Source organism: Anas acuta, chromosome 2, assembly GCF_963932015.1.
Source record: "Anas acuta chromosome 2, bAnaAcu1.1, whole genome shotgun sequence".
Taxonomy (NCBI): domain Eukaryota; kingdom Metazoa; phylum Chordata; class Aves; order Anseriformes; family Anatidae; genus Anas; species Anas acuta.
In genome coordinates this window covers 63,948,613-63,976,143 of record NC_088980.1, presented here as the reverse complement: position 1 = coordinate 63,976,143, position 27,531 = coordinate 63,948,613, and the positions used below count along the sequence as shown (strand labels likewise).

The window sequence follows — 27,531 nt, the reverse complement described above, 5'->3', positions numbered from 1 at the left end:
ACCTGGTTTTAGCTTTGGATTTGGGGATTTAGCAAAGTTACCCTTGGCAGGCATTCTTCAACAAGCTTTCAGTGGCTGAACAATGCAGTGTGTCCTCAGTTTGCACACCCAGCTCTGTCATTTGTGGGAAGTTGTGAGCAGACTGAGGAACAGCTAGATTTTTTTGTTTGTTTGTTTATAAATCTGTTTTCTTGAGCACTTGGTTTTCTCGTCTGTGAAAGCCACAAACAGCAAGTAGCTGTAATTCTGTTGGGAGACAAAAAAAAAAAGTCATGATTCTCCATCCTCCATCGAGCTGGATTACATGAAGGAAATAATGATAACATTCCTGCTGAAGGCTCAGTTAATACCAGTCATCTTCATCTTCATTCACATTAGGAAGAGCTTAACAGTAGTAATAAAGAAGTGTCATTTAGAGGATGAAAAAAGTCAACTCAGAACAAAAATTGCTATTCCAATCATTGGTCTCCAGGGCTGATAACGCATGTAATATACCAGAGTTAAGGAAGAAAAACATTTTGTCTACTGAATCCCAATGGGCTATCTATCCATCCTTAAAATAACCAAGTAATGTGACACCTGTCCTACAGACTATGGAAACGGGTTGAAACTGAGGAGAAAAAAGAGAATAGCAACTGCAGGAACTTCTAGATAAAAGTGTTGTGTGTTTGTTTTTTTAAAAAGTTATGGTGAGCTAATGCAACACTGGCATTGCCCTCTCAACTACCTACACCCTTGCCAGGAGTCAACTGTAGGGACATGGTGATGTATTTATGACTAACAGGGAAGGTCAGCATTGTGGCCTTTCCACACTCCACGCCTTAGGTAATTGCCAGCTAAAACAGTTTTAGGCTCCAGGTTTCCTGTAACTGGACTCAGGACAGCTTTTGTGTCTAGCACACACTAGACACTACCATAAGAGATAGAAGGTAGGAAAATAATATAGTAGACCTTCATTTTTAACTATATTAATTGAAAGTAGGTAAACCCATTACACAAATATATTTCAGCCTAAGGCTTGTGTGTAACCAGAGCACTTTGTCATCACTGCAAATAGACACCAAACCCACCATCCATTATTTCTACAGTGCCATCTGTACAGTGGAAACACTACAAACCTACAGACTGGGAGCACTTCCAACCTGCCTAGTGAATGTTTGCACTCACACAGTCACACACAAAAAAGGGTAAGATGGTAACCCACAGTTACATGTGAACAGGGGCTCCCCAACGTGCCTGCAAATAAAACCACTTTGTATAGCCATGGGAGATGACTAGGCTAATAAAAATCAGGAAAGAAAATGGGGGACAAATAATTTTTCCCAGGTGTTTAGTCCGCTTGAGCTTGGAACAACTTCTGTAAACAAAGAGGAGGTGATGGGCACATTACCTGCTTTCCCATGTGCCCCAGGTACTCCTGCACCAGTTACATTTGCCAGTTGATAACCAAGTGTATGTATATAGTTCGTCTTTGTATAGGAGTGAGTGTGGTGGCTGTCAAACGTGCTCTTCCAGTATTGTAATTTAACAGATTATGGCTGTATGAAAACAATGTAAATAAGTAGAAAAAAATTAAACTGGATCTCTATGTCCTAATTTTTGTACATACTGAAACTGCATGGTATTTAAATTATTGTTTGTCTCTGATGTATGCAGTTTCTTTAAAAAAAATCATTTAAAAAAAAACACCATTCCTGTGTCTGTGCATTTTATCACACTCTGTCCCAGTGACCAATACATTAGCAAATGGCTGCAGCTAAAGATACCAGCCCTTCTGCCGCCAGCTAGGCTCAGCACTTCAGCACCACAACACATACATGCTTCTTGGTGGGGAGCAAGGCAGAAGAGACAGATGTACTGGAGCTGACCTGTGGGGGCATCGTGTTGGCTGAGCCTCTGGCACTGCCTGTGAGCTGGTTCAATGAAGGTGGGCAAAGGGTAGTCAGTGACTGGTACCTCAGCTGCTGAAGTTGTACCCAACACCAGGCTAATGAAGATGGAGAACAAAATCGGCAGTGAACACTAAATACACACACACACAAATAATGTGATTAAGAGAATGCCTCTGAGTGGTACAATCAAGTACTGTTGCTGTTTAGCAAAGCAGCCATACCTGCCCATCCAGCTACTTTTCTGTGCCCATCCAGCTCTTTTTCTTCCTCTCTTCCCCCAGCCCCAAAACTCCTGAGTAGTTTCAGCTGTTGCAAAGCATTTCAGGCTGTGACAAGCTACTGCCTCCAATCAGTGACAAGGGGAAGAGAAATTTTCTTTACATGGCTAAGTGTGTACCTTCAAACAGCTTCACTAGCCCTCTGCACGAAGTACAGAAGCTAACAGATATCCTTAGGCTATTTAGTTTTCATAACTGACGGTGCAAAACATCTGACCTCAGACGTAACTGTTGTCACCCAGCATCCTCACCATCACTGTCAGGCAGGAGCAGCTTCCCTGCTCTAATGCGTATGGAGGCTTCCACTCGCACAAAAATGAGAGGTCTGTATGCTTTAAGTAACCAAATTCTGCTTATTTGCTTTGGTGGTGTGGGTACATACCAAGATCAAAAGACTAGTATTGGGTTTGTTTCTATTTAGTTAAGTTTTCACTGACCTCCTTCCAACTGTTCTTTGTGTGTGTCTATGTTTCCATTCCAGCAGCCAGCAAGTCTGTAGCTATCCATTGAGGTTTGGATAAATAAGTACAAAAAAAGAAACAAAACTTGTTTTTGACTAAAGATCCCCTTTCCCCCAGCTAGCTACAGTTTCCAAAGCAGAATTATATTGTGTTTTGGTTACATATGGTAATTTCTATGCTTTAAAAAGAAAAATATTGGTGGGACTACATTGCATAGGGAATGTGAGAACATAAACTAACCTGTTGCACAGAGATCCCTACACAAGGGCCATATTTTTACGTTTTGACTGAAGCATTTCATCAACTGGCCTAAGTAAGGAGACAAGTGTGTCTTCAGTAAAGTCCATGCAATTACTAGCAATCAAATCGCAATCTAATGCCATCTGTAGGCAAGAAATGAAGAGGAGGGTTGGAAAAAAAAATTATCCATTCAACAGACAGCCTGCAATGACCAGCTCTGCAAAGCGTTCATGTTACCTCTATCAGCTAGTTCAAACTGCTTCAGAAATGTGACTAAGCCCACAGAAACAGCCAAAAGCCAGGTGCAGCCGGAATTCACTCTGCTGCAACATCCATTGTTAATGGGACATAAAATACAATAATCTCTATTTTAGCATCTATTTGATGAGTGTGTAAGTTTTACATACATGGATACATAAGCCCTGAGAGGTAAGAGGTAGAAATACCTCTAACAACCTATTGAAACCTATGATGAAACCTATAATCTAAAAGCTAGATACATACATAAGAACTAATCTTCAGTCCAAAGCACTCACCTCTAGGCATCTACATTTTGGGGGGGATGGGGAGCATGCTGGGTACACTGAGCAAATCCTACAAAGGCACAGGAAACTCCATGCTGCTAGACACTAACCCAGCAGAACACCAACAGAAAACCTAGCCAAAGAAAACAGTCTGGTTCTGCTGTACTTAGCGAAGTGGGATACTGCAATCTGCTCCATGAGGAAAGCCAGCCTGCAACCCTCGATTTGGAAGGTGAGAGTCAGCACCCAGGAAAAAGGAACCTGAACGCCCTCAGGCTGTGAGGTGCAGGAGCAGAAGCCCCAGGTGAGGAGCTCTTCCATAATTCTGGAGCCCTGTGGGGGAACAAACCTCAGCCTCCAGGCTGCAGACAGCACCCCCTGCAGCAGCTGTTCAGGACACTCTGGCCAATTCTGTTTCCACAGAAACCTGTTTCACATCACTGTTACTTTATCAACCCCTCAGTTGCCATCTCAGTCACTTTTTTCTCCACTCTCCTGCTTTTCTTTCCATGTTTTTGTGCCCCTCACTAGAGTTCAAACCACTCATCATTTTTCAAACATCATCCTCTGACATCCGCCATTACTTTGCTTATCTGGAATTTCCATCACACGTTTGCATTTGAACTGAGAAAGAACTAGTGCATGCAACATGGAAGAGCACATACATGGCATTCCTCTAAACCTAAAAGAGAAAATACTGCTTGAAGGGAGAACTGGACCAGATTAAGCTTATTTTTCTTGTTTGCAATTTCCACAAAGATATTTAGCAGGGGTGGATTACAGGCGGGAGCTTTCACTCTCCAAATTGAATGCTTCAGTGTTTTCTATTGTCTATGGGGAAAGAAAAAAAACAAACAAAAAAAAACAAAACAAAAAAAAAAAAAACAACTTAGCAGTTAGTTCTATATGAACAAAAAAGTATGCAGCAAGCAGTTGCATACCCTGTCAGTCAAGCAGAAATAATGTCAATAAAATTAAAACAACAACAACAAGGTTCTCAGGAAAGAAAAATAAATGAACATCAGATGACTCTTACCACAGTCCTGCAATGACATGGAGCTAGCAGAAGACAAATCAGAAAGTTAACCCGTTCCTCAAATTACTTAGCTAGGCATTTCAGTAGGATGCTCAGCTATGTGAAACTTTAAAGGAATCTGTAAGGACGAATAGTCTGTAGCAGATAAATGAACAGATTCAGACTGCCCACTAAAAATGCATAGCTAGACACTAACTGTTGCAGTGTTTTTGTGCAAGAGGTTGAAGAGCAACTGTTAGCCATGCATCATAGGATGACAGAATGGTTTGGGCTGGAAGGGACCTTAAAGACCACACAGTTCCAAACCCCCTGCCATTGGCAGGGACACCTCCCACTGGACAAGGTTGCCCAAGGCCCCACACAGCCTGGCCTTGAGCACCTCCAGGGTTGGGGTATCCACAGCTTCTTCCAAGACCTTGCACTTCGCCCTGCTTGCATGCCAAGCTCTGGACTGATTACAATCGCTGGAGGCACAGAACAAAGCTTCCCAAATGGTGGACTCTGCTGTAAATTGGGACTACAAAGACATCTTACTTTGACCTCAACCCTGCTCATCACACGATGGGGGCAGTGACAGCTCACATCTTGCTGTTCTATTCTCTCGGGAAGTAGGCCTCAGAGTTAAAGCATTATGTTCAACTTAGCAGACATCACCAAAAAATTAACTGAGCATAACTTAGCCAGATTCATACTTTGTCTTTTGGGAATTCACTAAGGGTTGTGATTTTTTTTTTTTTGCATTAATTGTATCCTTCATAAATCCATAGCAAAAGCTGCACATGAGATATACACAAAAGCCTCTTAGACAGTTGAAAGAAGCATGGTGTTAAGCCGTTACCTATTCTCTAGAGAACTCCCCTTCTTCAGCACTATTCTCTAGAGAACTCCCCTTCTTCAGCACAGCCCAGAGTAAGTAACACATTAAGTTAAAGAAACACTTTAATGTCTTTCTTGTACTGCGGTGCCCAGAACTGCACACAGTACTCAAGGTGAGGCTGCACCAGCACAGAGTAGAGGGGGACAATCCCTTCCCTGGACTGACTAGTGATGCCATGCTTGATGCACCCCAGGATACGGTTGGCCCTCCTGGCTGCCAGGGCACACTGCTGGCTCATATTCAACTTGCTGTCAACCACAGCCCCCAGATCCCTCTCTGTGGGGCTGCTCTCCAGCATCTCATTGCCCAGTCTATACGTATAGCCAGGGTTGCCCCGTCCCAGGTGCAGGACCTGGCACTTGCTCTTGTTAAACTTCATGTGGTTGGTGATCGCCCAGCTCTCCAATCTGTCCAGGTCTCTCTGCAAGGCCTTTCCACCCTCATCAGAGTCCACAACTCCTCCAAGTTTAGTGTCATCAGCAAATTTGCTCAAAACACCTTCTAGTCCTACATCCAAGTTGTTTATAAAAACATTGAAGAGGACTGGCCCTAAAAAGGAGCCCTGGGGGACCACACTGGTGACCATCCGCCAGCCAGATGTAGCCCCATTAACCACAACCCTTTGAACCCTGCCCGTCAACCAATTGCTCACCCATCATATGATGTTTTTGTTAAGTTGTATGCTGGACATTTTGTCCAGTAGGATCCCATGAGAAACTGTCAAAAGCTTTACTAAAATCCAAAAAGATCGCATCAGCTGGTTTCCCCTGATCAACTAGATGGGTGATCTTATCATAAAAGGAAATCAAATGTGTTAGGTAGGACCTACCCCTCGTGAACCCATGTTGGCTGGGACCAATGACTGCATTGTCGCCCAGATGCGCTTCAATCACTTCAAGAATCACCTTCTCCATAATTTTACCAGGCACTGACGTGAGACTGACAGGCCTGTAATTGACAGGGTCTTCTTTCTTACCCTTCTTGAAAATTGGCACAACATTTGCCAACTTCCAGTCTACTGGCACCTCTCCAGATTCCCAAGATCATTGAAAAATAATTGAGAGAAGTCCCATGATGACTTCAGCCCGCTCTCCGAGCACCCTGGGATGGATCTCATCCGGACCCATGGACTTGTATGGATCCAGGTGGAGCAGCAAATCCCGCACACGTACAGGGTCAGTTGGGAGTCTGTCACTCCCACCATCATTGTCCTCCCACTCAGGTTACGCTGGGTCCTGAAGCCCATCATCAACGTTGAAGATAGAGGTGAAGAATGCATTAAACATCTCTGCCTTGCCTATGTCATTGTCTGTGAGGAGACCTTCCCCAGCAAGTAGCAGACCTATGTTTTCTTTGGTCCTCCTTTTTCTGTTCACATATCTAAAAAAACCTTTTTATTGTCTCCCACAGACCTGGCCAGCTTCAACTCTTAATTGTGATTTAATTGTGATTTGGCCACATGAATTTTCTCCCTATGAATGTAAACAATGCCCCTGTATTCCTTCCTCATTGCCTGACCCTGCTTTCAGCAGCCATACATCTTTTTCTGCCTAAGCTCCAGAAGATCCCTGGTGAGCCAGGATGGCCTTCTGCCCTGCCTGCTTGACTTCTGATATTTTGGAATTGCCTGATCCTGTGCTTTTAGGAGGCAGTGCTTAGAGATTGACCATTGATGGACACCAATACCTTCAAAAGCAGTTTCCCAGGGGACCTTGCTGACTAGTTCCCTGAGCAGCCTGAAGTCTGCTTTTGTCATATTCAGGGCTGAAGTTTTGGTGGCAGTTTTCCTTCTGTCAACAAAAATTTTAAACTCAACCACTTCACGGTCATTATGACCGAGACGGCCACCAATTGCCACATCCCCCACAAGACCCTCTCCGTTTTCCAGCAACAGATCAAGAAGGGCACCTTTCCTAGTCGTCTTCCTTAGCACCTGCACCAAGAAGTTATCATCTAGGTGCTTTAGGAACCTCCTGGACTTGCTCATGTCGGCCACGTGGTAATCCCAGTTGACATCTGACAAGTTGGAGTCCCCCTTAAGGACAAGGGGAGATCTCGAGGCATCTTTTAGTTCCATAAAGAATAATTCATCAGCGTTGTCATCCTTGCCAGGTGGTCTGTAATGGATTCCCACAATGACATCCCCTTTATTTGTTCATTCCTTAATCCTTACCCAGAGGCTCTCAACTTTGCCATCCCCAACTTGAAGTTCCACACGCTCCAGCCCATGCTTCACGTACATCACCACCCCGCCTACCCTGCCTGTCCCTCCTGAAGAGCTTGTAACCATCTATTGCAGCACACCAGCCACAGGACTCATCCCATCAGGTTTCACTTATGCCAGTGATGTAGATGGGGGACTGGGCCATGACTTTTAGCTCATCCATTTTATTCCTCATACTGCATGCATTTGTGTAGAAGTACTTCAAATGTGCCTCACTGCATGCAGCACCTTATGCAGCAGAGCAAAGGAACTCACTAGCATACAGACCCTCTGATTCTTGCACACCATCCCTTAGCAGGCCTGGTCTTATCCCTTTCCCACTTCGATTCTAGTTTAAAGCCCTATCTACCAGCCCCGCTAACTCCTGAGCAAAAACCCTTCTCCCTCTCTGAGAGGCTCACCACACTCGGTGCCAGCAGGCCCAGTGTCATGTAGACCTTCCCATGATCAACAAACCTGAAGTTCTGCCGGTTGCACCAGTCCCAAAGCCATGTATTATGACGAGTCTGCTTGTCAGCATCGATCCCCCCTATCGGAACTGCAGAGGCAAACACAACCTGTGCCCCTGGACCTTTAACTAGTTGCCCCAAAGCCCTCAAGTCCCTTTTGATCACTCTCGGACTTTTTGCTACTTCATCATTACGAGCCTGAAAAAACAGTAGCAGGGTAGTAGTTGGTGGGCCATCCTAAGTGAGTGACTTTCCTAGCAATGTCTCTCACCCAAGCCCCAGGGAGGCAACAGACTTCCCTGTGGGTTGGGTCTGGGTGGCAATACTGAAAAGCTGCCTGGACATGAGTCCTCAGCAACTGGTTCTAGATGGCCCTGCTTGATCAGGGGTATTGGTCTAGGTTACCTCCAGAGGTCCCTTCCAACTTCAACCACAATCTTTGTCTCTCCTGCCAGAGCAGCTCTATGGTCTACCTATTGACAGAGAAAGCATTTATAAATTAAAAATGAAACAAGAGACTTCAGATAGTTTGAAGCCTTCAGATAGTGATCGGCAGAACACTCGCTGACAAGTCTGAAAGCAGTAACACTGACTGACACTTCTAATCTTGATTCAGGACATCCCTCTTTGCAGAATATTGTTTGCATTTAATTTTTCCAAACCATAGTGGAATTTATACACCTTTCTAGATCATCTTACTTAAAGAAAGACAAAAAACAAGGTGCAGCCATAAGCCACACAGAGTTGGCTGACATAATGGAAGTATTTTGAGATACTTCAGAACAGCATGTCTCACCTGGTTGTTGCGATGTCTACTTCAAATTCGTGATGCCTCTTCCAGAACACTTACCTGCACATTTAGAGTATTCACAGAGTACATGCACATTTCCATTCCAGCAAAGGAATGATTTTTGTTCATCAAAAAGTTTCAGCACACTAGCAGACATTCACGTTAAAAGCACCTCCAAGTAGTAACTAGCGATATCAAGTATAAGCTGGCATACTTTTTTTTTTTTTTTTACAAGCCAGTTTATTTACCTTGTTTCAGGAGTTAGATTTACATCCCCAAAAGCCTTAGAACAAACTGTGCAATCAGAATATTGTAGCTGGCAGGCCAAGAACCACTCTGGACATGATCACATCGCACTAGGTATCCTCGCTCCATCTATATTTATTGAAAAATATTTACACATTGATCATTATGCCATAAACTGCTTTAATAGCATCTTTACACAGAAGAAGAAATTAAGAACTTTACACCATGATAAGGGAATCACACTAAAAGGAAACTTTTCAAGTGTCCTTTCTGTTTCCCCAAACTTCCATAAACAAAGAAAGTTCTTAGACTGAGTGTGCTGGAGTCCCACAGTGTGTATGCCACAGATCCACTGCTTTGCTGACAATAGCATCAGTGTTATCTTGAGGAATCTGCAAAAGATTGGGTTAAGATGCCTTGTCAATGTACTTTATTTGGACTGTTGTTCCAAATAAAGATTTTAAACCTCAAGTTCAAGTTTCATCTCTTTATACAAAGCTAAACTATAATCTAATCTCTCCATCCTGCCATCCCTCAGCCCTACATGCACCATGTTAGTCCCACATTTTAAATATAAAACTTTTATTTACAAAACAAGAGAAGGTGTCTGCTCAGGCATCTCTCACTTCACACCTCTCATCTGACATTAGGCATTACTCGTACTGGCCATCCATGACCACAAACATATCTAATCCATCTAACCCAGCTTACATTAGGATCCTACAACCCTGCTGTCATGCTCACTACCATCCACAGAAGGAAAGTTCAGGGTCAAGTTCAAGATCCTATCATCCTTACATCAACAAACAATGTGCTTTGAGCCTACAGGTGGACACAGTAAAGGAATACAAAGGGTGCCAGATTCCAGCCCTACATGGAGGTTCTGGAAAAAATGAACCTAACTTCATCTGCACTTACTTTCACAGAAACACTCTTCAGTATCATAAGAATATTGTCAAATCTGCACAAACATAGATAACACATTACACAAAGCAAAAAATCGTTTCATTCTATAAAAGCTTTACCTTAGAAAAATAGAAACAACTATTCCTCTCATTCTTCCCTGCACCTTGATACTACAGCACTACTCTCAGGAAATAATGTAATAGCTCCTTATGGTATGTTTATGATATACAAAACACTTTTATAAACCATAGATGGTAATTGTGAAGCACAGAAGAGTACTTACATTTTCCAGAAATTGGGTGATGTTTTCTGCTGTAGTCAGTGCTATTATTTTCATTTTAAAGGTTAACAATATCTCCAAAGCAACAAAAACAAGAATTTTGCAGGACCCACTAATAATTTTGTCCCAAACTCTAGAAAAAAAAGATGAAAAAGCAATCACTACACATTACTGTAGTCCTTACCTGTTTATCTACTAGAACAGTGGTTTTTTTTCTGAATAGCAGCAAATACATTAATTATTCACATCAGGGTAAATAAAAGACATTTTAACAACTCCTCAATCTGTACAGAGTAGAGTGATGGCAAACATAGCGTATGTTCTTGGTTAGAAATGCAACTGTTTGCAAGGCTCAAGTAAATCTTGTTTTAATAGCCTTAACTGTGACAATTATTCTACATAGCATAGTAAGGGTGAGAATTTTTCCTAGTGAAAAAAACAGTTTACTAGCACACTTAATAAAAGCGCTCTTCAAATAGTTAAGTAGATGAAAATTCAAAAGGATGAAATTCTGAACTACTCAACTACTACATCTCAAACAGCTAAATATTCAAGGTCCTTCCTGTATGAGATATAAATATGATACATCAGCAAGATATATCCATAACACTCAAATTATACACAAAGAACAACTATGAAGTATTTCAATCCATTCCACTGTGCACAGATTCTCTCAGAATTAACAAAGCACTCCTACTACTTCCTTGAAGCTGTGCCCAGACGTCACAGTTTTAAAGACACCTGAAGAAGAGGCCTCCAAAGGATGCAAGTTCTTTAGCAACAGAACTGAGAATATTAAGAAATCCGGATTACTAGAACAGCCTGTAACAATTTGAACACATCCTTCAGCCAGCAGCTCTATCTCTGGCCCAACTCAACAGACATGGGATGAAAGATTATCCAAAATCAGTGTGAAACCATCTGTCAGATGTTTCTCCTTTCTAATAAACATTTCTCCTTTGACATGAGGGACATGATCACATACTATCCTCCATAATCTCTGAATTCAGTAACTGTAACTGGTAAGCATCTTCTGCAGCCCACCTACAAACTTGGATCTACAGGTGTGTTTCTTCAGAACACAAACATTTTTACATCACCTTTTGTCTCAGAAGAACTTGCACTTCAGCCTGGACTGCCAAGAGAACACAATGAAGGCATAAACATTGACAACTGTGTTAAAGAGTTGGTATCACACCTTTAAGCAAAGGCTTTTTTTTTTTTTAAACTCCTAAAGTGGAATGACTGCTGCTGTTACATAGCATTAATTTTTTAAACTGTGACTCAAGTCAAATCTTTGTCAGCTTGATAACCTTCCAACCATATAGCTGGTTTGACACCACTTTTAGCTCTCCATTCCTCAAAAAAAAAAAAAAAAAAAAAAAAGAGAGACCAGAATTTAACTGAATTTAACTTACAATAAATAGGCTTGGAAAAGAATACAAAAAAATATCCACAACTATTCTTTAAAATGAAGGAAACAAACAAAAAACCTACATGGATAGATAGGGGGAAAAAGGCATAACTAATTTCTCTCCCCTTCGCAATTTACTTTTATTTCCCTGCCTTTATAGGATTAAAAATGACTACAAAACCCACAAGGATGGGAACAATTAAAATTTTGCTTCCTTTGTGGTTCAAGCATCTCAGGACAAGTGGTCACTGTAGGTATTAAACTGATGTTGATGTCAAGTCTAGAAGCTTTAAGCAAGGCTATGAGAAAACTGAGAACGCATTCCTCTTCCACATTGTACAAGTGATTCCGATTTACTTCTAATATACCTTCTCAAACCTTTCTGTTCAGAACCCAAGCATAGCTTCCCAGGTGTTTCATGGGCATCAGAACTGTAACTACAAACGACAATACAGACTCAAAGACAGTAAAGAATTTTTCAGGTTTTTATTAAACCCCGTGTTAGTTTCTGTATAAACCTACTAATTCTAACATACACTACTCAACCTTCTTCCATATTTTGCTTCCAAGTCCCCTGACTCCAGTCCCCAGAATTACATTACAGTAGGTTACATTTCATGCTCAAAAACTCAAATGTTTTCCTATTGTTTAGTCTGATTCCAGAACAAGTATTTTAACACTGGCAAACCAAACGCAATATCTAAGTCACCAGCTTCTAACAGGAAGAGGGTACACTGCTAAGTGGATGAGATGTTAGCACTAACTAGCTGTATCTGCTGTTTTTTCCCCCTTAACATTTCCAGCTCTTGGTACTGTCAGCGTAATTCCACCAGTAACAGCAATAATGGACTGACCGTGACACTGATAAACAGACCAGCAATCAGTACCTTGTCTGTACCATAGAACCAGAAACTGCAACAAACTGTGTCAGAAAAATGTTTACTTTGACTAGAAAAAAACCAACAAGGCAGTTTCAAGGAAACAATTATTTTGATTATTTTAGCCTAAAATAGCAACCTTTACGCATTGTATCTTTACTGATGGTAACACCTATACTTTCACTACTTAAGTAACACCAAAAACTTGTATATGTAAGCATCAAGTGTACTGTCAGGGATTATAACTTTTAGCAGGTTTTTTTGATCCTCTCAGAGATGGGAAAACTGTAACGTATGCCATGCAACTGTGCTTGTAGCCCTACTCAGGACCACTGAAAAAGGAAGTGCACACTGAAGTCATAAAAAACTGTAATGATACCATCCTCCGTGATATATAATTGTAACTGATTAGCCACGAGAGCACTCCTGTGTGTTTCTTGAACAGTGAAATAGTAGTAAAAACCACAAGGAAAAATATAAAGACAATGGAAGCTATGAAAGTAAAGAGAATGGCAAGAACTACTCAGAGGAAGACACTTGATTTCCACTGAGTTGTTTTTTTTTTTCTGTAGCCAGGACATGATTTGTATGTGCATGAAAAAACAACATTCTCAAGGGCGTTTCTCAGGTTCCTCAATCACTACAGCGGGGTACTAGAGCAAAAAGCATCCTAGTGTTGCTGTGCTCTCTTCTTCTGAGAAAGTTGTTGCGAACCTCACAGCTTTCCCTCTCCCTGCAAAAGCTACACCCAGGCTGCCGGGTAGGATCATTCAACCTTATTCCCTGGTTCTCGTCCTGCACTCATCTGGTCCATAGACATTTAATGAGAACCACTACTCGCTCCTCTGCACATCTAGGTATCCTTCCAATGGAAACAGATGTGGAAGTACACAATGAGGTACAAACAAGTCTCATCCTGACATCATACTTTGATCTTGCACCAGTCATGGAGACAGCTGTGAAGCAGCTCAATTATTTAGACATAGGTAAACAAGTGACTTAAGTTTCTCTGTAGAGTAGAGAAACTGTAGCAGCCCACATCCCTTCCACAGTAAATTTAAGGCATCTTTTATATTTCTGTTGTTTCTACTAAATGACTCATATTTTTTTTACAACTGATGTAATTTATGCAGGACACAGAAATCACAGTTGCAAAACTGCACAAGCTGTACATTAATACCTGCATTAGTGCCAGTCTGAAAGGCAGTAGGATTTCAGGAGAACTACAGAATACTTTGCCACAAATAAATTACCAGAGGCCACTAACCTAAACCCACCCAACCCACCAGCTATTACTGCGCCAAGTCTTCACTGAGGACTGACAACGTCAGCTATGGGTATGATACATGACAGGCAACACGAAGCAATAAAAAATGCCTGGCTTATACACAACCATATCTGCAAAGCTCTACTATTTCTGTTACATCAGAGCAAACTGACAGCTGAGGTGTAATTTGGCCTGTAGAGCTGAAGCTGCAAAATTGACACCTTGCTTTAACAGCAAGGCTCTCCAGCTGAGGCTCCACACAGCGCCATTTGAAAACTCTCCACACATGGGACTTGCTGAACAGATGACCAGATACCCTGATGCAGAATGTGAGCAAATAGAGCAATGGTGAGTATAAGCAAAGGTGCAGCTCAGTTTTCTTCCCACTTCAGAGAGAAGTAATCCTTTCTGTCTCTCTGGAATCCATGCTATAGGCAGGTAGGTTCGTGTTCTAGGAAGCTGCCTGTCTATAATTCCAAGTGCAATAATAGAGCCCTGAGGATACAGAGCCTTCAGAGTGCCCAGTCTGCTCTACTTTTTACCAATGTGGCACCTTAAAGACGTTTGGAAAGAAGCTTATTACATTTTAAGAGCATTTAGCACAAGCAGAGGTAAGACAATGCATAAGTTTGAAATAAAAGTTTCTACCTAAAAGCTTCCTACATTGGTTTGCCAAACCAATGTAAATGAAATTGATGCACAACTTTTACCTATGATAAAAGTAGAAGTGTATTATGAAACAATATGTATACTGAAATGACAACACTTGTCAGGAATACAGCTGGTATTATGTACAATTCATCTCACCATTATTGGATAAAATTTCTGCATAGCACATCCAAACCTTGTACACCTTTGAAAAAGTGATGAAATTTAAATTTAGCTGCCTGGCAGAGAAGGCTACGATTTTGACAAAGCAAGCAACCTCTCTAAGAAATGTAGTACTAAATCGTAAGATAAATTAAATCATAAAAATACTGCGCTCATGTCATCTCTCACATGAGGAAAAGGTAAGTGAAACTCACAGGAGAATTGGAGACCTGTTTTCAGTTCTCAGCAGTTCCAATGCTGCCATTTAGATACATTTCAGATAAGCATTCGGGCTTCTAGATTCTAATCCAAACTGAATCTCCAAGCATTAACTAAGCTCATCTGTCACATGCTGCCCACAAAGTATTTTATTTCCTTAGCAAATGAGGCTATTTTCATTACAACTGAGTAATTCAGAAACCTAAACTGTCAAGGAAAAGCGCACTTCTATCATGTTCACACAAGAATTGTTGGTAAATAGGATTGCTGCACCATCAGAAGTTCCAACCCTCCTAAGTTTTTTACTGCAGAGTGATATAAAGAAGACAATATTTGGATATTTACCACAAAGAAAAAAAGTTATTCAAATATTTTCAGGTCAAATTATTTTATACCAGTAAATTACAATAGAATATGAGAATGCTAAACAGTACACTAACTAGATAAAACATTTTATGTAAATGAACCGATTCAAAATTACAGAAGCTGAAACAGAAAATTCTGGCAATATAAAATAGGAAAAATCGATGTCCTTCATCTAGATTATTTTTTTTGTTTTACACTGTCTAGATGAGACAGCTCCACAAAATATGCAGTTTTCAACAGGAATGTCAAAAGAATGGAATCCTCAACAGCAAAGCTGTTCTATTGCAGATTTCTTAGCCAGAAGACAGCCTCAATATTAAATCCTTTAAGCTGTAAATTAAAACATCTACTAGAAGACATGGAAAGTGGTTCCTAATGCTTGCGGAGGTCATTTTGTATCCCAGCAGCCTACAGAAATGAAGTTCTGAGGAGACTGGCAAGTCCCAGGCAGAACAGTCACATCTATGTGACAAACTGTATTAAGTTTCATACAGAGAAAACTGGACGAAACCAGGTCAATTGTTACCTGCTAAAAATGAGCCTATAAATACAAATGTGGAACAGAGATACAGACAAATCACACATATTCAATTGTCTATAAAGATGTAACAAACATTTTATACATGCTTACTTAATTTCTGCGGCCCCAACAGTAGTAAAAGCTTTTAACCTTCACATCACACACAACCTCTATACAGCATGGACTACTTCAGAGCCTTACAGGTGTTGGTAAGAAGAACTACATATGTAACGATGGCCATGCAGCACAAAGGATAACACCAAAAAGTCTGCCACCAACTCTTTCAGTTCTTGTTCCAAGAATTGCTTTCTGTCAGACACCTTTCTTGCCAACAGTAGAATGTACACAACCTCAAAAGACCACTGCACCACAAGACTGAAAAGCATAAATATTAATCTTATAGCTTGTTCCCTAAAACCCTCATATTTTCTTAAGGGGGGGGGGGGGAAATATTTTAAAAAACAGCTGTTCCACACTTGCCTTCGTAAAATGTAAGAACCCAGATAAGCAAGAAAGACTGCACTCACTATTCAGACTGCAAACAACTCTACCATGATAAAGCAAAGTATCTTTTCTATATAGCATTCAACAAAACTCTCAATTTTAGTGTTTGTTGTGGTTTAACCCAGCCAGCAGTTAAGCACCACAAAGCCACTCACTCACCCTCCCCCCTCCCTCTCTGGGATGGGGGATAGAAACAGGAAAATGAGGCCTGTGGGATGAGATAGAGACAGTTTATTAAAGACGGGGAAAAAATGATGATAATGATAATAGTACTACTAATAATAATGTGTACAAAACAAGTAATGTACAATGCAATTGCTCACCACCTGCTGACCCAGCCTAACCCCTCCACCCTGGCTAGCCACCCCTATATATTGTTTAGCATGACCCCATACAGTACGGAATACCACTTTGGCCAGTTCAGGTCAGCTGTCCTGGGTCTGTCCCCTCCCAGCTCCTGCTGTACCCCCAGCCTGCCCACTGGCAGGACAGAGTGAGAAGATGAAAAGTCCTTCCCTTAGTGTAAGCACTGTTCTGCAACAATTAAAACATCTGTGTGTTATCAACACTATTCTTATCCTAAAACATACTGCCCTAACAGCTACTAGGAGGAAAATTAACTCTATCTCAGCTGAAACCAGGACAGCATTTTTATAGCAGCCACTGAAGTCCCGGAGGTTCTGGAGTAAGATTTCCCCTGCACTTTGTTTCTTCTCAAAGTTTTAAAAGGCAGCAGAAAATGAGACCATTGTTTTCTCTGTACCACTTCTAGCTCAGCTATTAGCAGCATCTATGTTAATGCGGAAACTTTATTCCTCTTTCCATTTAACTTGAATTTTCCACTTTCCAAGAGTTTTCAGATGGCAGAATTAGAGAAATCACAGAAGCTTCAGTTCAAAGGCCCTTTGGAAAATTACCATGCACAAGAACTTCCCCCTTTTCAAAGCTGGACAGCCTATTTCCAATAGCTGCACTATTTTAAGAACTCTGTAATGATTAACCTGCCATAGTATTTATTTTTTAATTAAAACCAACACTCCCAAAATCTTTTTCATCTGGTGGTAATACAGTATTATAATCACTCCCTAAGGAGTCATTTTGGTTTAAAAAACTGAAAACTAACTCCTTTCAGCCGCCTATCACTAAGAGGGGATTTGGAGTTTTAAATCCTAGGAGACAAAAAGTGTGAAACAGAATAAGCCACTATATTTAACTCCATCCTTTTACATGTCAATACCAGAAGTGATCACGCTCAGATTACCTCACGTCAGTAACAAGTGGGATCAAATCAAATTTTGTCATTTCCAAGTCAGCAATAAAGCTAACTTCATAACCTTCATTACAGATAAAGATACAGAAAGCTCATTGCCTGCTTATGGTAACAAGGAGCTAAAATTACTATGCAATTACAAACAGAAAGGGGAAAAAAAAAGAGCTTGCCTCTGTAAACTGGACTCAGGTAAACAGCCTGCAAAACACTTTTTGAACCAAAGATCATAGGGGAGTTTGCTCATTGCAGCACATGTTTTTAGGTGCATCAGGAGTTTGTTATCTTCAATGTTCAAATACTGCTCCAGAATTTTTGGCTGAAAAAGGAATCGGAAAATTTTAGGATAAGTAACATCAGAGTATCCTCTCCTCCATTATTACAGCACACTGTAAAGCAAGATGTGTCTTTGAAGACCTGCAAGCATAAAAACACACGTTAAAATACTGAACTTACATTATTTTAACTAAATCTTGGTGTTCCAAAATAAAAGTATCACTGATTTTTGCAATTTAGTACTTCAGTAAATAAATAGCCCCAGGTTCTTTAAATTGCTGATCACTAGCAGTATTTCCAAAATACGCACTATTCACTAATGCAATGAGGTGTTCGAGACCTTAATGTAATGCAGAGATTAAACCTGCAACAATCACTGCTATCTTCACAAGTAAAATTGAGTTTCATTCACCTCAAAGGTAATAATCTTAGCACGCATCATAAAAACCTATACACAGTGCAGTGAAAACAAGAAAAACAATTCTCAGAGCAAATCCCTGTGCAATATAATAAAAGCTGGATATTGATTTCTTGTTTAAGAAAATGAAGTATTTAGAAAAGGCAACAGAAGATCATACAAATAGGCTTAAAAATGTGAATAATGTTCATTTTGCTTAAAGTCTAATGTAACAGTACACATTTTCATAAATTTCATTGTCTTTATACTTTTTCTTATAATTAGATAAGCAGCTAATAACTTCAGCTTTCAAATTAAAAAAAAAAAACACTTCCTTCATCCACATTATAACATCCAGTCTTGGTGCAATGTGTACATTAAAATAAAAACTTAGGGAGACATCCCTATGTAACTGAGGCACATACCTTCTTTAAAAACACTCCTCTGTCCTTTTAAAGAAAATACAGAAATTGGTATAGTTGGTATCACCTCTGGTAGAAGCAGAAAAGACTTAAAATGTACTTTTGTGTTCCAAGAATAACAAAGGACATACATCATCTTCTGCAACAGGTTTTCACTGATTGCCAGAGCAGATGCTCATATTTTTATATCAGTGGATATTAACTAAAATGTTTATCTTTTACGACTATTTGAAGAATTACAAAAGCTTTTGTATAACAAAGGATTTTTTTTTTTTATAAGTATGCATTTGCTTTATAATCACTTTTATAAAGCAGTAATACAGAAATTCAAAATGAACATTCTCTGAGAGCATTTGAATGATCAGTGACAAAGTTCTGTTACACTTCTAATTGAAACTTAGTTTGTAACATGCTGTCTTTCTGAAGACACAAAATACTCTGCTCCATTTATAAAGCAAAACAATTGTGCATTGCCTCACTGTCATCCAGTGAACAGCATATGAATGCCAGGGATGCAGCCAAAAAAGCAGAAGACCTAAGTCAAGATGTCCTTAAGTTTGTTATATCTTTAATTGTTTTGAATAAAGAGAATTCTTAACTGTATGAAACATAATTCACCTAAATACAATGTAAGCTTCAGCTAACTTTAAAAAAAAAAAAAGTCAAAACCTACAATGCAACATTAAAAAATTGGTTTTGTTTGCTATTTTGGACAAAGTTTCCTACAGCAGAATACCATCACAATGCAAAAAGCACTACTCCTGCCAGAATATAATCCATGGATGCAGCCTCTGACATTGTGGTTACCTCCATGCATTGCAACTTCCAAAACACCCAGCATGCATGCTTTCTATGACTTCCTTCTCCCTTACTCTCCCCTACTTACTGCTTTCCTCACAAAAAAAAAAAAAAAAAAATCTTTCCCTTACCAGTTGTTGCAATGCATCTTTATGCTTGCTGTTCAGCTGATTAACAAAGCTACTGACAAGCCAATAGCATTCTATAGGATCCTCCACCATTTCCTCCATTGCTTTAGCAATAGCAAGAAACACTTCATCTTCTGGCTCCTGGAAAACAAAGCCCCCAAAAAAAAAACACAAAAAATAACTACAAAGAAGTATTAGACTGCCTGATTTAAGTTATTCTTACATTCCTTTTGCCTATTCTTTGCAAAACCAAAGTGGAACCAAAGCATATAAAGATAAATACTACCTGTTTATAATAAACATAAATAAATATTCATTCATAAATAAAGCACTGGGCAACAGCTGCATTATGGTGACCAGATACCTTTTAAAGCAAAACAAATAAGACTCGTCTTGCTTTTAAAACCAAGCAGACAACAGGAATTTGGAAAAAATCTGATCCAAAGTTCTCAAATATTCTTAAATGAGATTACCTCCTACTGGCATAGAGCAACATTCCTACTTCTATGCCCCACATTAAGTTTTTTACTACATAGCAGCAGATATTTTCCTTGCGAAACAGGCCCCTCAAACACCTTTGCCATGGGTGTTAGCTACACAATAGCTAGAAATAAATACCTTTTCCAGGTGATTATTCCCCACAATACAAAACTAGAGCATGTGGTGGGCATACTATCTTCCCTTCTCCAGAGGTTACACTTTCCCACCAAAAGGTACCAGCACACCTAAAACACAATTACTGGTATAGTAATAGAGGTAAGTTAAGTCTAAACCAGCCAGCAACAACTAGCTCTGGAAGCCTCTCAACTGGGAAGATGCATCAGGAGAGGCACTGTATTTGCCCTGTGTTTCTTAAAGCTTTCCTTCAGCAGGCAGTACTGACTATATTAGGACTTGGGGTAACAAGACAGATGCAAATCCACGGTCTGTCCTCACGTAACCATCAGTAGCAGTAAGCTGTAGTATCATAAGCTTTGGAGCAGATTACAATTCATTTCAATTACAAATATTAAAACAAGTTATTTAGAAACATGATGTAATTTGCTACATATCAGCGCTTGTACTGGCTGTGAATTATCCTCATTGTAGGAAAGTGAACAATCTAGAAAATCCAGTAAAGTCATTTTGACTTCATTGCTATGAAGAAACTAAAGTGAAAACTAGAATAAAAAAAGGCTAAAAGCCTAGTAACGGAAGTATATAAAAGACACTTAAAGTTGTATGTATTAATAAGTATTTAAGGGAACAAAAAAAGAAAAGCACTTCTACTAAAATACCTTATTTTATAACAGCATTTCTCTGTCTTTCTTTCCCCTTGCATAAATTTATCTACATGTACTTTTGCTACATGCAGCTCAGTTTCTCACAGGCTTATAGTGTAAGTTAGCTACATGCTAAGAAAAATAATATATAGTATAAAGTATAAATATATAGCATAAAGTTAGCCAGTATGCTTAAAAGACTATCAAAACAACAGCTCACCAAAGGAAACGCCAAGTTTCGAGGCAATTTTCCTGATTCCAGTTGATGTATGCGGAGGAAAACATCTACCTGTGGGGTAGAATCATTGATAAAACGAATTACACGAAGGGCATGGTGTACATCCCAGTACTGCTCCTTCCGGTAGTTCATCACCAAGGCATGAGATTTATGGTGAGGAGGAATAATTCCTAAAAAGCAGAAGAAAAAAAAAAAAAGCAACTGTAAAGAGAAAAAAACGGAGCACTCTAAACTCCCCTTCCAAGAGATCTGCCAACAAAAACGTAAGACCTGGCAGTGCAATTTTTCTATGATCTTGTTCAAATACAGGGAGAAAATCCTCCAAGAAGAAAAGCTAAGAAAGCACTTTAGCATTAGATTTACAAAAATAAACTATGTATTTAATCAAGCATAGACAAAATCTAAACTTGTACTATTGTTTCTCATCAACTGTTCAGAATTGTTTATGAAGCTCTTCTACGAAATTTTCAACAAATGAATGCTAATTCCTTTTTATATTACATTAATGCGCTGGTAAGAAATGTCACTACTGGGACAAATGAAAAATAACTTTATTGGTGTACTCTCCTTCTTCACCAAGCTAGCCTTATTTTTCAATTGTGAATCTGACTTGTTACTTGTTTATACCTATCTGTAAGCTTTAATACAGTATTAATTGCATATTTGTGTGTAGCTTCATTTTATTTTGAAAACAGAACAAATACAGAATGATATTTATATATGCTAGCTGTTTTTGTTCTGAAATTACACGCTTCATCTGAGATGACCAGAAAACATATAAATGCAACTAACTAATGCAAACATACTGTACATCCCAATCTCATTATAAAGTTTACTGGTAGAACTCCGCCGGAAACTTCTTAGTGCGCTGTACCATAGAGATTAATCCTCTCTAAAAGAACATTCAGAAGCAAAATCAATCCCACAGTTGCATATTAAAGATTAAGAGTTAACACCCAAATTTCAATGCAAGTTTAACTTTCTCAGTATAGTACATTTTTCTAGTTCCCTAGGAGGAAAAAAAAAAAAAAAAAGTATCAAAATAGAGAGGCAGAAAAAAAAAAAAGAGTTGTTTATGATATCCAGAAGCGATGCTCAACATTTCACTCTATCCTTCCCCTAACTCAAGGCTCAACCTTACTGTGCGTTGATGTTCAAAACAGAACTGTGACTGGCTTCAATAGAAACACCAAAGCAAATAAATGCCTCTTGCATACCACCAGTGGAGCAGAACTCCTAGTGTAAAAACCCACGAGAACAAAATATTCTTCAAAACTCAGTCCTTAAACAGGCTACCTGTTCCTTTCATCTCTCATTTAAAATAAAAATATTGTTGTCAAGTGTTAAACCATGAAATGGCTGAGTTTTAGTATCAAGCACAACAGACAGTAACAACTTATTTCCCAACTGCAAATCCACCTGCACTGCAGAAGCCGGGACAGATCAGAACGTTTTTCATGTGATGCAAAAACAGAGTCAACAACTATGTATGCACACACTGCCAACTGCTTTGCTTAAATAGAGAAGACTGCCTTGAGCTGACAGAAAAGAATCTTAACACAGGGATGTCTAAAAAACATTTTAGCCTCAACACCATCACGAGTCATACTTGAACAGGAAGTTAAGAGACATCGCTGACATACCATGTAACCTGGGACAGCACCAAGGCTTGGCAGGTGTCTGAAATGATTCTGCTGAGAGGACAGAATCCCTTCTGTTAAAGTATTAACATTATTTAGAGATTTAATACCTCCCACCAGAAATGGACTGGGCTGTTGTTCCAGTAATTTAGGGAAAGAGCTTCTGTATTGCCATTTAGAAAGCCAGCTCTTCAAATCAGTGTTAACACTATGATGCAGCATAAGAAAATTCCTTGTACTCTGGTCACCCAGGGATTACACAAAATTACAGGTTGTGTACTTGAAATAAATTATTTTAAAAGCTTTTAAAATACAGAATAGTAATATATATATATATATATATATATATATATATATATAAATTAAAAAGGCTTTGAAAATCTTCCTCCTGTGTACACAGATATTGAGGTAATTTTCCATACAATTAACTCAGATGGAACTAGCCTAAAAATCATTGCAGTTTATATAATCACATGGATTCATAAATCATCCTATCTAAAACAGTCAAAGATATACCAGTGGCTCTGCAGTGAGTTGCAAATTTGCCAAGAGACTGTATTTTGCTATTACAATTTTGGCTGAAGGATCTTGTACTAAGTTACCTGTTCAAACCACCTGTGCTGTATTTCCTTTTACAAATTCTTTAAAGGATGCTGACTGCTTCACTTAGGCCTAGGATTACAAGATTTCTTTTCATCCTAAAATTAGTGCTCTAACTGCAGAGATTTTTATCAGGTAGTTCTGTAATCAATACAGAATTTCATCAAATGTATAAGAACTTCTATACTTTACATCTTACACTTTCCACACACTCTTCATTTACCACCTCCCGCAAAAAAAAAAAAGGCTTACAAATCCAAATAATCATTATTTTGAAGGCACAATTTTTAAGTTGTAGGAAAATGAAGGGGAAAATAAAAGAAAAGAAATATTTTAAAAGACTGTTTATAATTCAAATAAAACTTCCTAATACATTATTTCAAACTCCATGTGTAGTGCACATGGAGAACAAAAAAAGAGAAAGAGAATACATTTATTTGAACTTTCAAGATTATGGCAGAACCTAAAATAAACACGCATCCTGAAATGGATAAAAAATTAGTGTTGTTTTTGTTGTTGTTGTTTTTTCCAACTACTCAATCTGAAGCAAGAGCCATCCATCTATGAATCACATGCCAAAATCCTCAGACAGGAGATGTTTATGGGAACTGTATCGCATACTCAAGAGAGCCAACGGAAAAGCAGGATGGCTGCAGAGGGCAGAAGACAGCAGCTTGCAGCCAACCTGCAGACAAACACTGCAGGTGTCTCCCTGACGAAGCAGCATCTCAGGTGTGACCACAGCTGTAATGATACAACACTTAGCATAGGAGTCACCCTCAAGCTTTTCAGCAGTGGCATGCTCAGCCACCAAGAGTGCAATAGGTCACATTTCTCTTTCAGAGATTCAGTCACACAACCTAACTCCACAACCAGTACAACAGTGTTTCTTTACACTTGGTAACTCTATGGGAACCTCTCCAGATACCTGGTACAGGTCAGAACACCCAGGGCCTCCACAACCCCTCCTGTCCCCAAGCAGTATCACTTCATATCCAATAAATCTGACACACTTGACCACCTACTGCAAAGTCATTAATACTTTTCAATTGGTCATCTGACAGATACCCTCCAAAGAAAATTGAATTTTTCTTTTATTATTTATTTTTTATTATTGTTTCTGGGGATGCCATACTTTCTCTCTGGCCTCGTAACTTCTTCACTGGCAAATACCATTCAAATACAGAACCAAAACCAGAAGAAATCTTCAAACCAAGAACACAAAGCTTCTCTTAAAAATAAACATCCATTTCCATAGTTTGCCTAGCTTTTCAAGTTTAATCACCACTTTACTTCAACTCAGTTGTGTTTTATTTTAGGAACAGAACTGAAAACCTTATCAAGTATCAGTGCCTTAAAAACCACCTTTTAAATCCATTCCAATAGACTTACTTGGATAACGTTAAGACTAAAATACACTCTTCTCTGTACACTTCTGCAAAAGTTCTCAGGAAGTATGCATGTGATGTTAAGCTTTGTAACTGCTATTGTGCATCCACAGTAGATGTAAAAATAGACTAAATATGTCAGTAAACGAGAGTACAGCACTTATGACATGGATTATTCTGAGAGAGAGAGAGCACATTCTACGTGCTCATTTCTTCGGAGAATCACAGATGCTTTGTTTCATACCTAAAAGAACCTTCCACACCAGTATACGATACATGGATGGGAGAGGGAACCTTTGACTAAACGTGCAAAGCTTCTCAATATCTGTAGAGAAATAAAAAAAAAAATTGAAGAAAAACATTAAAGTTTAATATATCAATAGTTCCCAGTCTATGAATTACTTAAGTATGACAAGCAGATAGAAATCTCCACTTTCATGATTCGTTACTTACAAATGCTTTCACCACTTCAGTTGGGAATAGAATGCGCTATATAAACTGTAACAGTATTTATTCTGGAAAATAATGTACATTAGCTTGATTTACAACAAAACTATAGCTGCCCCAGCTTTCACTAGGAAGAAACTACCATTTTTATAGGCATTTTGTTGCGATGTTGCTAAGTCAAAGCAATTAAGCGCTCTGTTAAAGGGACAACTTTTATCTTTTTATTCCATTACAGGCATTCCTCAAAGACCAACAGCAATAATAAAATCATCATTTTGAGGTTAGACGGAACTAACAGCATAATACACATTTATGTATACAGCATGATATGTATTTTCAGATAAAATCGTTTTCACTAATTGTTTTCACTTAAGCATAGAGAATGAGAGAAAAAAACATGTAAGCACAGATCCTTAATAGTTTTTACAATTGATATCCTCAACTCCTTGAAACTCAAAGGACTGCTAGTACAAACTGAGAGATTAAAGGTAAAGGATGAAAAACTTTAGTGAGTATTAAGCGCAGCTGTTACAAAGCATCCATTATACCCTCCCCTACCTGATGCTAAATCACCAAATGAACAGAGGAAAGAATGAAGTTGACTTGCCCAATCGGTCATCTTTTAACAAAATTTCCAGTGACTTCTTCTCTTCAACTCCACGAAATCCCACTTTTTCATAATACACGGAGCGAAAGTTTCTCTGAGAGTCGTCAGCCATGATTGATTTCTTTTGGAGAAACAGTAATTCCCCTTTTGAGTTACAAGTATAAATTCATATTATGTTAAAGTCAAATACTGCTGCACACTGATAAAAACTGACTGCCTACGTCTCTATAATATTAATAAACTCTACAGAATATGAAAGTCTTCCAAGATTTTCTACATCATATGCTAACATAAACGATCATAAAAATAAATAAAAATAAAAACTGGACCTAAACAAGATCTAAATATATACAATTTTGAAATGAAAGAGTGATTTTTTTACACTATTATTCCTGCAGTAAATTACATTACAGTTTCGAAACATGCTGGAGAGTCTCTTCTTAGGTGATTTCATATATTTCAAAACTACTATAAAACTACATTTAAGAGCCTGACATAATGTTGGCTACAGAAATTCTAACCGCATGCAACCGTTATACAAATAAGTAAAATTCATCAGGTTTCATACTCACCAGACAAGGTAACCAGAGACAAGAGCAATCCAACGTTGGCTTCAGTAACACAGAAGTGATAGGAAAGGATAAGGCTAGATCTGTAGTTTTGTTCTTAAGTTGCAGATTTGAATTAAATGTTCATGTTGTTATCAGGCACCGTAACACCCCCACTCTTGAGCTCGTCATTCTGGTACTAAACGGACATAACTGTCTCATCCTTGCACTGGAAACAATGGTAAATTATTGTAGCGAGAACTATGTGTTTCATAACAAACATTTATACTTCAATGCAGCTCAAACCTTTACATATCAATTCTCTCCTCTCCTTTGCAGGCTTACAAATATGATAAAACTACGCTTTGTAACTCAAAAGAGTTACAAACAACCTCAACTTTTAAGCCCAGTGACAACAGCAAAATTTGGAGAAAAATTATTTGTTTTGAGGGACAGTAACAGATGAATTATATATCAAAAATGTTTCCTAGTTAAATTATTCATTTCCATGCTAAACTAAAGCACACACAATAGGGGCACAGCATTTGCAGATATAAGGTCACATTTTTTCAAGCAGCAAACTCATATATGCACTAGACCTATTTGTTTTTCAAACTAAGTCCATTCTGAGTGCTTTGTAGGATCATAGTCAAGACCAACCGGAAAAATATAAAGCAGCAAAGGCCTGAATTAATACTGAGATCAGACAAATACCATCTCCAAGCCAGAGGAAAAAATATTTATATTACTTGCAGGATATTCCAGTTACACGCTGTCCCCATGAAAATGACTGTGATATTCACGCATTGTGCATTTAAGGGCTCAGCAGCCCTTACAAGCTGAGTTCAGGCGGTACAGACGCTCAATTACCCTTAAAATATTTGTTTGACTTTAATACGCGCTACTTAGAAAACGTTCAGCCTCTACCATTCGCGGCGAGCTGACAGTACAGCCATAGAACAGGAACAACACACCGACTATGAGCACCACCTATAAGAAAGAACCGATGCGATCCTAATTACGGTAATTAATAACACACAGACACACACCCCCTTCTCTCCCCTCACCAAACCCCGGGGCCGGGCCCCCACCTCCAGGAGCCGGACGCGGCCCCACACAGCGGCTGGGTAGCGCGCGGCGCATGCGCGGGCACCGCCCACACGGTGGGGGTTGAGCCGCGCCCCGCGTGACCAACGGTTGCGCTGCGCCCCGTGGCGGGGCGCGGGGGGACGGGACAAAGAAGGGTTAAAAACTCCAACCCCCCCCCCAAAAAACAAAAAACAAACAAACAAACAAACAGAAAAGCAAACCGTCATCCCTCATACAAGTTCT

General features: G+C 39.3%; 1 protein-coding gene across 8 annotated transcripts; it reads right to left on the bottom strand.

Moving 5' to 3' along the window:
* Positions 1-107: 107 nt before the first annotated feature.
* On the bottom strand, positions 108-27,412 carry TBC1D7 (TBC1 domain family member 7). Of its 8 annotated transcripts, none has more exons than XM_068670504.1 (10): positions 27,267-27,412; positions 26,224-26,428; positions 25,652-25,772; positions 24,842-24,922; positions 20,952-21,139; positions 19,473-19,610; positions 17,622-17,767; positions 10,207-10,336; positions 9,020-9,146; positions 108-246 (listed from the first exon to the last, which is right to left on the bottom strand). In XM_068670504.1, exons 3-9 carry the CDS (start codon positions 25,761-25,763, stop codon positions 9,039-9,041), a joined length of 903 nt encoding a protein of 300 aa, XP_068526605.1. In that variant the 5' UTR covers positions 25,764-25,772; positions 26,224-26,428; positions 27,267-27,412; the 3' UTR covers positions 108-246; positions 9,020-9,038. The 8 variants fall into 8 exon arrangements, with proteins under 8 accessions (XP_068526605.1, XP_068526603.1, XP_068526608.1 ...); XM_068670502.1 differs by having other exon boundaries at positions 25,652-25,795; positions 27,249-27,392; XM_068670507.1 differs by having other exon boundaries at positions 25,603-25,772; positions 27,249-27,392.
* Between the last annotated feature and the right edge of the window lie 119 nt (positions 27,413-27,531).